Source organism: Pavona decussata, unplaced genomic scaffold, assembly GCF_977016875.1.
Source record: "Pavona decussata unplaced genomic scaffold, jaPavDecu1.1 SCAFFOLD_248, whole genome shotgun sequence".
Taxonomy (NCBI): domain Eukaryota; kingdom Metazoa; phylum Cnidaria; class Anthozoa; order Scleractinia; family Agariciidae; genus Pavona; species Pavona decussata.
Window position 1 is genome coordinate 159,161 of NW_028145652.1, and position 11,377 is coordinate 170,537.

An 11,377-nucleotide genomic window follows, 5' to 3' on the forward strand; every position below is an offset into this window, starting at 1 on the left:
ACCGTGTACTTGTTTAGTGAAGCCAACAGATGACTTAATTCCTACCTGAGGCAGCTTATCTCCGAAGGCAATTTATAAACGTCCGTTAACCGGCGAAGCCATCATGTCAACAAGAAATTGTGCAATAAAATGCTATCGCTAGCACATGTGATCCCGGCTCGAGTTTTACACCAAACAGCCTGGTTCATCTCCATCTATTTTGGTAAACGGGTCGGAGAAACCCAACATTCATTCACAGAAGTCAGTGCTTCGTCTCAATGAAGCGGTAGTTAAAGAATACTGACCTTCTGCTTGAGGCCGTGTGCAGTTTATCGATTGCGCATGTGATTTCGATTGAGCATGTGATCGGCAGACTGCGCGTCTCTGTACATTGACGCGTGACGATTTGAAACAAACAAACAAACAAACACAATCGACATTTTTCGAACGGTACCTGTTTTTCTCTGATAATCACCTGAGTAATTATACTAAAACAATTATTCGCCTCAGGCTCAGTAAATATTTAACAATTATCCTGCTCAATCTTGCGGAATATCGCCTGATACTTAGCCGACGAGGCCGTAGGCGGAGTTGGCTAGAATCAGGCGATATTCCGCAAGATTAAGCAGGATAATTGTTTTATTATTCAACACATTGATAACAAAGCACAGGTTTAGAGCAGAAAAACTGGAGGCGATCTTTATTTGTCAAAAAAATAAACTTGTAACATTTTCCCGCGCGCGGACGGCCTTGAATGAAAGCGTCAGCTTTGTTCAAGTTTGAATGAAATCGAGAGCGTTTTGCATCAAATTAAAAAATTGAGTACTCGTCTAGCGCGCCAATCGCTCCGGCAAAATTTTCCACAAATTTGTAGCCTCAAAAGCTAAAACCAAACTGTATTTTGAAGCTGCAAAGGATTTGTTGGTCAGCCGGGCCGAGCTGAACAGACTGGAAAAGCTTTTCAACGTTTTCTCGGGTGAGTGTTTCTTTGTTTACTACGCAAGCAATTACACGATCTTTCCTCAGTGTTTTGACAAACGTATCTAGTGCCTTGTTCCTTGCCAGAACTCTGGATCTTTTATGAAACTAAACGGTCTTTCAAGCGGCTCTGATGCTTCTGAGAATAATTACTTTTTACTCCGTCTATCTTTTTGTCTGCCAGAAAGCTGAGAGCTCGGATTTTCTCAGGTGGTTTTCTCCATCTCTTCAAGACGAATCGAGATCTCTGTTTAACGGTTGCAAGAACCAATCTAAGGAAATAAATGTACTATTTGTAATTTCTGAACCCTAGAATACGGGACAATCCAAAAGTCTAGCGAAAAACATATCAAACGTTTTTGCTGAACTGTAATTTGCCAGTTCACAAACACTAACCATTACAATTCTTGACAGCAACCTTGGTTGTCTTTTATGTGTTCAGTATAAGACAGCGTTATTAATAGTTTGGTGATCTTGCGTGGTCGTTTATACTTATTGAAAGCGCTCTGCCATTTTTCTCCCCGACTCACGAAAACTACGTATATCGCAGGATATCTGTTGTGTGCGGACGACATATATTGAGTTCAACATGACCATATTTGGGCAGTGTCACAATGAGTTGAATAATAATGGTGAATATTCCTCTCGACTTCGTCTCGGGGAATATTCACCAATATTTACTTCGCCTTCGGCGAATAATTGTTAATTATTTTATGTCCCCCGAAGAAGGACCAGCGATACGGTTCGAAAATTTGGGAAACTTTTTTAATTTTCTTTTAGATCAGTTTTAAGCCTCTTTTAACAAGTTTAATCATGAACAATGATCGCCAAAAGAGTAACATTTTATTTTACAGTAGCCCCCTTAATACGCACCCCGGTAATTAATACGGACGGAGGCCTTTTTTATGGTACCCGAGTGACACGCCCTTGCACAAAGTAAACCTCACTTCACGTACATTAGTTATCTGCGCACTGTATAAATTGCCTAAACTTTAGTCGCCTGGCTGAGCCACAACTTAAAAATGCCAGAAAGAACAAAGCTACAGACTATTTCAGTATCGTTGTCGATCGCCCTTCAATGCAAACACTGAGAGAACATTGATTTTAATGCGAGGCTATTTGAAGGAGCGTAAGCTTTCACAGTTTGAACTTAAGTTACTGTTTAGGCGCTTCATATCATTAATTCTATTTCTTTAAAATTGTGTGTTTTAGTCTTCGTATTAAGAAAGCATTTGTTGGCGGCGTTCATTCTGAGCGTCTGATCAGGAGCTGCTTGCAACGTCCGTGTTAACAGGGTTCCACTGTGATTATATTTATTTACTTGTTATGTTTTGTTATACTTGTTTATGTAATGTTTAAAACACGAGCAGCAGTGTTTTATCGGGATCGTTATATCGGCAGCCGCGTAGTTTTAGACCCGATAAAACACGTGCTGGAAAAGCGTGTGTCAAAGAGAGTCAATAACAATGATGCTTTTGTGAACGTTGGAAATTAGCATACAAGAAAAACATTAAACACTGCATACGAATAAGGAGGAGGTTTTATTGGGTTTTAAAACCGCTGCACGTCACTGTTTTATCGACCATTGGATAGGTCAATGGGTTTATGAATTATTACTGAGTTTTTGAATTACTTGTTTGTAACCTTTCGACAGTCAGTCTACTGTCTTCAACGGCTAAAAATATGTGGTGAAATAAACCGGAAGGAAAATTTAAATATCTAGAGAAATATGCATAAATTGATGTGTGCTTATAACTAGATATGATTAAGTTACCTATATTCGCTTTTAAATTTTCCGGGTGCGGCCAACTTGGATTTCATGAAGTAACACGGTTGCTCTGTTGTTTCAGACAAAAGAACGTCTGCTTACTAACACTAGCAGCAACCGTGTGACGTCATAAAATCCAATATGGCGGCGCCCGGGAAATGCGAAAATAGGAGACAATCATATCTGATATTTTAGCACACTTGAATGTTATTTCTATTTTTTTAAACTAAAATTTAGAACTTAGACACTATTCCCAACAATTTACCGTCCATTTGTTGTCGGGGTAAAGGTTCCTTTTAAGGAGGCTCGCAAAAGGTTTTCTGGCATTGGGGTGGATCCTGTCATTAATAAATATTTCAAATGGAAATTTTGCTTTGATTACTGTCATACTACACCACCTTTTCAACCAGATTATCAATTTTAATGTTTTTGTTAGTTTCCAATCTAATACCTTTGAATTTTCTCTCTAAGAATTCAACATGAAGACGAGCCAGGATGGTTTTGTATGCTTTGAGATAGTTTACAAACAAGCCACATATTCTTTGAAAGTCATTGACACCACGAACATAGTTTTTGAGGTAAGTAAACGATTTGTAAATACATAAATTGTATCTAAAGCGTAGGCAAGGTGTTCCAGACTGCCCCGACAAAGTTATTATCAAGGGCACATTAGACGAACTGATGACGCTTCAAACAACTGAATATACTGAAGACTTCAAATTGTCATGTAAAAAGACAAAAAAACAAACAAACAAACAAACAAACAAACAAACAAACAAACAAAATGCGGAGCCCAACTCTAATTTCTTAACTTTGCTGAAAGAATCTTAACAATGGTAATTGCAATCCACAAAGAAAAGTGAAAGCAACCGCGTATTTTGCAGGGATAATCAACTTTCCATTTGGAAAAAATTCCGTTCATTGTTATGCATTTTAAGGGCAGCTGGCTGTAAGAATCGAGAACTGCATTTCAGCGACCACTCGGTCGAATTTCTGATATTTCGTCTGAAGATACCCTTGGATTAACTATTTTCGAAAATCATATTTTAAAGTTCCAAGGTATTTTATATTTTGAGAAAATTGCAAGAGTTTGAAATGCGGCCAAGGTGCGGTCACGGGCCGATGAAAACCGCGAAAATTTAGGTCAAAGGACGAAGCCCCGTTCACGGTGTAAAATGACCCAATGAACTTGAAACTTTACACAAACCTAGACCAACCATCTCGCAAGAGAATTAATACAATAAACATTCCAAACTCGCTGGCTGCTTTCTTAAGCATGCAGATTTGTGTACGCTACTCAAAATGACCTTGAAACTGATGCCTATTTTCATTGAAATAAAAGTGCTTCTGGTATGTCATTTTCTCTAAATTAAATCTCATATATCGAAAGACCAAGAAAAGAAATTTATTTGCACCAAGTTTCAAGCTCTGATTCGAACTCTTTCCCACTCAAGGAAGATCGAATATGCGTGCGATACTTGCGGCTCGCAATTCACGTCACGAATTATGAGATCAGAACCGATTCACAAACACTTGACATATGGAGCCCGTGAATGTTTCCAAACATCACATATTGGGCCCTAAAACTAATCAGACGGACTGAAGACAGCCATTCAATGTTTTTCGATCTTTCCTACTCTGCTCTAAAATAATATAGTTATTCCGGTCAGTTAGCCTACGAAACATGTGCAACAAATTTGCATACCATTTCGATGTCGCAGAAAAAAGTAGTGCAAATCATACTTTACAGCTCCTTTATCTTTTTAAATGAGGAAGTTGATCAGTAAAATGGAGAAAAGCGTGTGACTTTGTTCCTGTCGTGTTGTTTTGAGTGTTCGTGTTTAGCAGCGACTGCTCAAATCAATAAGCCAGTGTGACACTGATCAACCGTAACTCGATATTCCCTTCGGTGATGTGGGTAACGCGCACGTGAACTTGTGCGTTCAGGGCGCTTTTAGAAAAGTATTGCTCGTGGGCCAAGCTACGACTACCCTGGTGATGATGACCTTGACGAGCGTGAGGACTGTCCAAGAGATCTGAGAGCCCACACTTTCCAGCCTTTGTTTTTTCCGCGAAAAAAATCGACGTTCAAGTATTAGTGTCAGTTTTTTTTTTACTTACAGTAATGCAGATCCCGGAACGTGGATTTTTTGCGAAAAAAATCTAGCCATAACCACCATCCCCACAATTAATAATATAAAATTTGAGGGTATCAGAGTAGTCTGAGGGTATCAACTTTGAGGGTATCAGAGTAGTGAATTCCCCACTGACCAACGCGACCTCCCCCACCCCCATCCCCTCTGGCGATAAGCGTCAATTGTGGTTATTGTTTACTTTCCCAAACCGGTTTTATCGTTGTTCCTGCCGGTTTCTTTCAATTTTTTAGAAGATAGGAATCTTGCCAGCCCTGGTCTGTCTGGTGATGGCCACGAAAACTAACTTATTGCTAGCGCAAGCGGGTGAGGGCCGTTACTACCTTATTATTAGTGGGCGAGGGCCGTATTTTGCCTATTCATTTTCCAATTTCAGATTTCATGCTATTATTTTTTTCACAGAGTTGAAAGAAACTGGCAGGAACAGCGACAAAACGGTCTAGGAAAGTAAACAATAACCACAATATTATTGACGCTTGTAGCTAGGGGGAAGGGGGAGGTCGGGGGGAACTCACTACTATGCTCTCAAATATACAGATTACATACTTTTAATTGTAAGGATGGCGGTAATGGATGTTTCTTTCTTTCTTTTTTTTTTCGCGAAAAAAAAATCGACGTTCCAGGGTATGTATAATTGAAGTTAAAAAACGAAACGACACTAATACTTGAATTTTTTTCGCGAAAAAAAAAATAATAAAAATCAAAGCTGGCAAGATGAGCTCTCGCATCTGTTGTACAGCCTTTTAGCTTGACAAGGTTTTCATCACCAGGGTAGTCGTAGCTTGGCCCACAAGCAGTACTTTTCACTATTTACCGTTCCTAAAAGCGCCCTAGCTTGTACGCGCAGGATTCCATACCGAAATGCCTGGCCAGGATCACGTGCGCGTTACCCACATCATCGAAGGGAATATCGAGTTACAGTTGATCAGTGTCACACTGGCTTATTGAATTGAGCCGTCGCTGCTATTACACGAACACTCAAAACAACACGACAGGAACAAAGTCACACGCTTTTCTCCAGTTTACTGATCGACTACTTCATTTAAGAGGATAAAGGAGCTGTAAAGTATGATTTGCACTACTTTTTCCTGCGACATCGAAATGGTATGCAAATTTGTTGCACATGTTTCGTAGGCTAACTGACCGGAATAACTATATTATTTTAGAGCAGAGTAGGAAAGAAATCTCGGATCGAAAAACATTGAATGGCTGTCTTCAGTCCGTCTGATTAGTGTTAGGGCCCAATATGTGATGTTTGGAAACATTCACGGGCTCCAGATGTCAAGTGCTTGTGAATCGGTTCTGATCTCATAATTCGTGACGTGAATTGCGAGCCGCAAGTATCGCACGCATATTCGATCTTCCTTGAGTGGGAAAGAGTTCGAATCAGAGCTTGAAACTTGGTGCAAATAAATTTCTTTTCTTGGTCTTTCGATAAATGAGATTTAATTTAGAGAAAATGACATACCAGAAACACTTTTATTTCAATGAAAATAGGCATTAGTTTCAAGGTCATTTTGAGTAGCGTACACAAATCTGCATGCTTTAGAAGGCAGCCAGCGAGTTTGGCATGTTTGTTGTACTAATTCTCTTGCGAGATGGTCGGTCTAGGTTTGTGTAAAGTTTCAAGTTCATTGGGTCATTTTACACCGTGAACGGGGCTTCGTCCTTTGACCTAAATTTTCGCGGTTTTCATCGGCCCGTGACCGCACCTTAGCCGCATTTCAAACTCTTGCAATTTTCTCAAAATATAAAATACCTTGGAACTTTAAAATATGATTTTCGAAAATAGTTAATCCAAGGGTATCTTCAGACGAAATATCAGAAATTCGACCAAGTGGTCGCTGAAATGCAGTTCTCGATTCTTACAGGCAGCCGCTCTTAAGAATTATTGCTGCCCAATTATCTATGAAAATTTTAAGGTTACCCACAATATACATTACTGCTGTATTAGGATTAAGATCTGCTCACCCCACATGGGAGTAAAAACTTTGCAACTGACAAAACAAGTACCTCTGTGTTAGGTGGCCCCATTCACGGTGATTTTGCTGTATTTTGGTCGAAACTGCTCAAATATTTGACGAAAAACCTTTTTGCTAACATGAAATTGCTCTTAGAACACCGCGAAGAAATATTTAAGGGATTTCTCCAAGGAAGAACTAACTATAATCAGTTTTTATCGACTTCTCTAAAATACACAGGAAGAACTTGCCTAACCATTCGCAGCCAAACACTTTTCTGTGCACTTGCAGGGTTATTGTTAAAGAAACTGAACCATTATTTTAATGATTCCATTAATTCAAATTTGTTTTTGGCCATTCAAAGTGGTGACACTAAAAAGGTGACACTGCTCTTTTAATGGGTTTTCTTTTCTTGGTCAGTCATCCATCGTTAAACGGGACATGTGACACATTTGTAGTCTCACTTCGCAAAAAAAAGTATTTTATGCGTATGGAAACGTTGAAGGAATGTTCGTTTTTCTTAGCAATAATAGTCTTATTAGTTCACGTAGACTAACGTTGATTATCGTTAGCTGAATGTTAAGGATTGAAACGTGTTGTAACTCAAAAAATGGTCTAATTTGCTCAGATTTTTCCAGTGTGTTTTGGAGAAATCCTTAATTAATGAAACGGAAATGAACACGAAGAACAAACGTGGAGTGAGCATTTTTAGCATTTCAAAAGAAAAATGGAATTTATCATCTTCTATTTTCGCTTTAGATTTTCTGCCTTCCCCGCCCCCTTCCATTTTGGATTCATGACGTTAAACGTTTGCCTCAATATTCTTATTTAAGTACCCCTGCTCTCTGATGCCAGCGACAGCGACGTTGAAAATCCAAAATGGATGCTTGCAGGAAAATGCGCGATAATCATATTCAATTTTTAGAGCACTTAATCACTAATATCTCCACTTTATAAACTAAGTTTTAAAATTAAGACACTATTTTCAATCAACTAACGCAATTTGTTGTAAAAGTGAAGGTTCCCCTTAACTGAAATACCAAAGACGTGTACCATTTCATGATCATTTTAGAACACCGTTAATCAATTTCAATTCTATTACCTATTTTCAGAAACTCCAGACAGGTGCTACCTGCACAAGTTACAAGCCAAACTTGTTCAAGAAGGAAAGGGTTGGTAACACACCTAGGACTCGGTTCATTAGTCAAAAATCGGGACTAACATGTGCTAAATATTTGGCTAGCACAGATTCAGGGGCCTTGTATTTAGGAAATACACCTAATAACGAAGTTATTTTCACTCTTTTCAGACCTCGTACGTAATCCATAGCGTGATAGTCTTGTCAACATTAGAGTCACGTTGGCATTATAACAATACCCTTATTTAAGCGTAAATTTATTTAGCACCCCACTAAATGGGGGATTATGAATGACTGAATTGAAAGAAATGATGCGACTAAATAAACGTACAAAAATAAACTTTACGTTTTGTTTATTTCATTTGCCAGTGCTCAAAAAATCCATTGTAAAGTAGCTGAAGTTTTTCCCTCCAATATGCGTGACATTCATTGGCTAGGTCATAATCACATGACATCTTACAATAGAACTGTTTCTGCCAGAAGCCAATTAGAGTGTGACATTACGAAAACTATGACGTCACAGGTCAACAATGAACTGTCATCCGCAAATGTTGACCGCTTTTCCAAGTGAACAAAAGGTTAGTGAGGGTGGCGTGTTGTTATCATAGGATTCAGCGTGTTGTTTTGTTTTAAGATTCTCAGGAAGAAATTTAATTGTTTCCGTCGAGATCGGTCATTATTATTATATGGCTAAGGCTAGTGGCTGACATAACGCGTGCTCTGATTGGCTGAGAGCGAGATCAGAGCAGGGCATCACGCACCCGTAATGCCCACGGACCGATTACAGATTATGTAAATTAGCGTTAGGCTTGAATATTAATTAAATGCTTTTTATTTCTGAAAAAGAAAGCCATATAATAAGCAAGTTAATACCTTCGACCAAAAACGTCTGAAATTGAGGCCTTGCCATATTGACCTCGCTACGGCAAGGCCTCAGTTTGAGATTTTCCCGTAACGCCCGAATAGTCGAGGTTATTAAGTTGTTTACTATATGGCTTTCGTTTTAAGAAATAAAAAATCATTTCAGTCGTGGTTTGTGTTTTGGTCTGGTTAAGTTTACCTTTTGTCTGAACCTGGTTATTTTCTTGCCAGGAAACGCGGGCGCCTATCTGCGCATTTACCACTTTGAGCAAAAGCTAAAAGAATGGATCGACATGAAAGAGCTCCATTTCCCCGATCGGATTCCTGTTTTAAGTAAGCCAGAAATAACTCTTACCGTAACTTACGTGTTTCATATTATTTTCTAATTCGTGATTTTCAGTATATTTTGATTACTTGTTGGTCGATTTTCATGGTTTTGTGAGGTTTCTGGGGGGAAGCAAGATGATTCAAAACATTTTCTGCTGACGCGTAAAGAACTTTCACAGGAGAGGAACCTCCTTCTCCCCAATCCTTCCTCGTTCACTTTTCCACTTGCATAAAGTTACTGTCACTTTCCGCGCGTGATTTGAGAAAAAAGCAACTTTAATTCCAAATTGAAGCTTAATTCTATCTACAACGGGCTTTTTTTTTGCTTGTTTTTGTTTTTCTCTTTTCGGACCGGGGGTTGCGGATCCGCCCCAACCCCTTCCATAGAAGCCATGGCAATGACGCTTGGAGGAAAGATGTTTCCTTTGAGGTCCGCAAAGGAAATTTATGACGCCATATAACGTGCTGGTTAGACTGCAAGCAGTCCTTTTCTGGTTAGTCGAGAGCATGCGCTCACAGCGCAGCGAGACTGGAGCGAGGAGAAATAAATGAGAAGAGACTGGGGGAAAGGCGGGAAGGAAAGAGACTGCGCTCTTAACTGTAACCAACGCGTTCGAATTTTTGGTCGCACCAGCAACGAAAAATTCCGATTGGTCCATAAACAATAACTGCTGTCAGACAAGTTGGATGTGTAATTAACTTCTTCACACGTTTGGATGTCAACATTTCAGATCACTCGGAAAATGGCTTCAGTCGTTAAAGAGAGTAGCAGTGATGTCTTCGTAAATTTAAGCGATCAACTCGGAAGCTTAGTTCTCAAAGAGGAACAGAAGCTAGCAGAAGAACAGAAGCGCTCTTGTCAGGAAAAGATGTAATGGCCGTTCTTCCCACTGGTTCGGGAAACCCATCATATATCAAAGCTTTGTAATAGCGAAAACCTTCGCCAACACGGCTTCGATCGTGGTTATTGTTTCGCTTCGCAGTATTATCAAAGACCAATTGCAGTCAAATGACTCTAGTTTAAAAGCAGTTGCCCTCGAGAAGATCCCAAAATTATTGAAGACATTGGCGCCAACAAGTACAATGTAATTTTTGCATCTGCGGAACAAGCTTTGTCGGCAGAATTCACCGCAGGATGCTTAAATATGATATTAACAACAGCTTTCGAGTTGTCTTGCGCCACGTTCTTAATTACACCTCGGGAGTTTGTGTCGTCGATTTCTTTTACTCTGGACCACAAAGAAAAATTCAAATGCACCATAACTTCTAGAGATTTTGGCTTTTCAGAGAAGCTCAGATCAATCCCCAAGCTTGGCGATTCTTCCTCTTTGCTCCTAAAGTTCTGGTCATTGAATAACAATGCGGAGTTGTTATTTATTAGCTGCCATATTTAATTGGAATTTTAATGGGTTTACATGTAACGAATTGTGGGTGGAGTTACCCTGAACGCATCTGTTACAGCTAAGAGCGCAGTCCCTTTCTTTTCGCTTCTCATTTTTCCCGCCTTTCTCCAAGCCCCCCTCCGCTCGTGCGCTCCATTTTTTTCGCGCTCGGCTATTTCGCGCAACCTCTTGACTATTCAGAAAGGGACTGCTTGCAGGCTATGTCATGGTTGGCAAACGGCGACCATCTTGGACTCTGAATTTCCTTAAAACTTCAGGAAAGCGAATTAAGCGAAACGTAATGAAAACCAATAAAAGAACACCACTACTAAGCTAAGTCAAGAAAATTGCTTTTTTTCATTTTTAAAAGTTTTTTCATTTTCTGCTTAGACTACCTGTCAAAAATTGATTGCCATGGTAACATAAAATACAACGAACACTAACCGACCACACTAAATTTTTCCCGGATAAATTTCCAAAGAAGTCCTGAGGTTTCGTGGTGTTTGCGCAAATATCCAAAAAAGTAAGTTATCAAGCATCAAATTGCCCCCTCCCCCCCCCCCCCCCCGAATTCTAGATAGGGTTTACTATATAAGGAAAGCTTGTCGGCGCCATTCTGCAGAACACATGTGCAGTAGCAATATGAGGCAATGTTTTTGGTTAAATATATCTAGATCGGGGATTAAGTAACAAATTTGATCCGGACCGATTTTCAAGTTTTGATACATTTCTTTTCAGTTACTGTACGAATAAGACGTCAAACGATCTGATGAGACTTTTTGTGGAGGACGTAATGACACGACGGCGAATTTTTTCTTTCTCCTTGTAGA

At 39.5% G+C, this 11,377-nt stretch overlaps 1 protein-coding gene across 1 annotated transcript in view; it reads left to right on the top strand.

Annotated features, from left to right (window-relative positions):
* LOC146457081 (uncharacterized) overlaps positions 1–8,297 on the top strand; it is a 33,791-nt gene extending 25,494 nt beyond the window's left edge. The window contains exons 4-5 of the mRNA XM_085092347.1: positions 3,197–3,303; positions 7,952–8,297. Coding sequence (XP_084948473.1) covers positions 3,197–3,303; positions 7,952–8,161 — 317 coding nt within the window. The 3' untranslated portion in view covers positions 8,162–8,297. The remainder of the gene's footprint in view (positions 1–3,196; positions 3,304–7,951) is intronic.
* Positions 8,298–11,377: the final 3,080 nt, after the last annotated feature.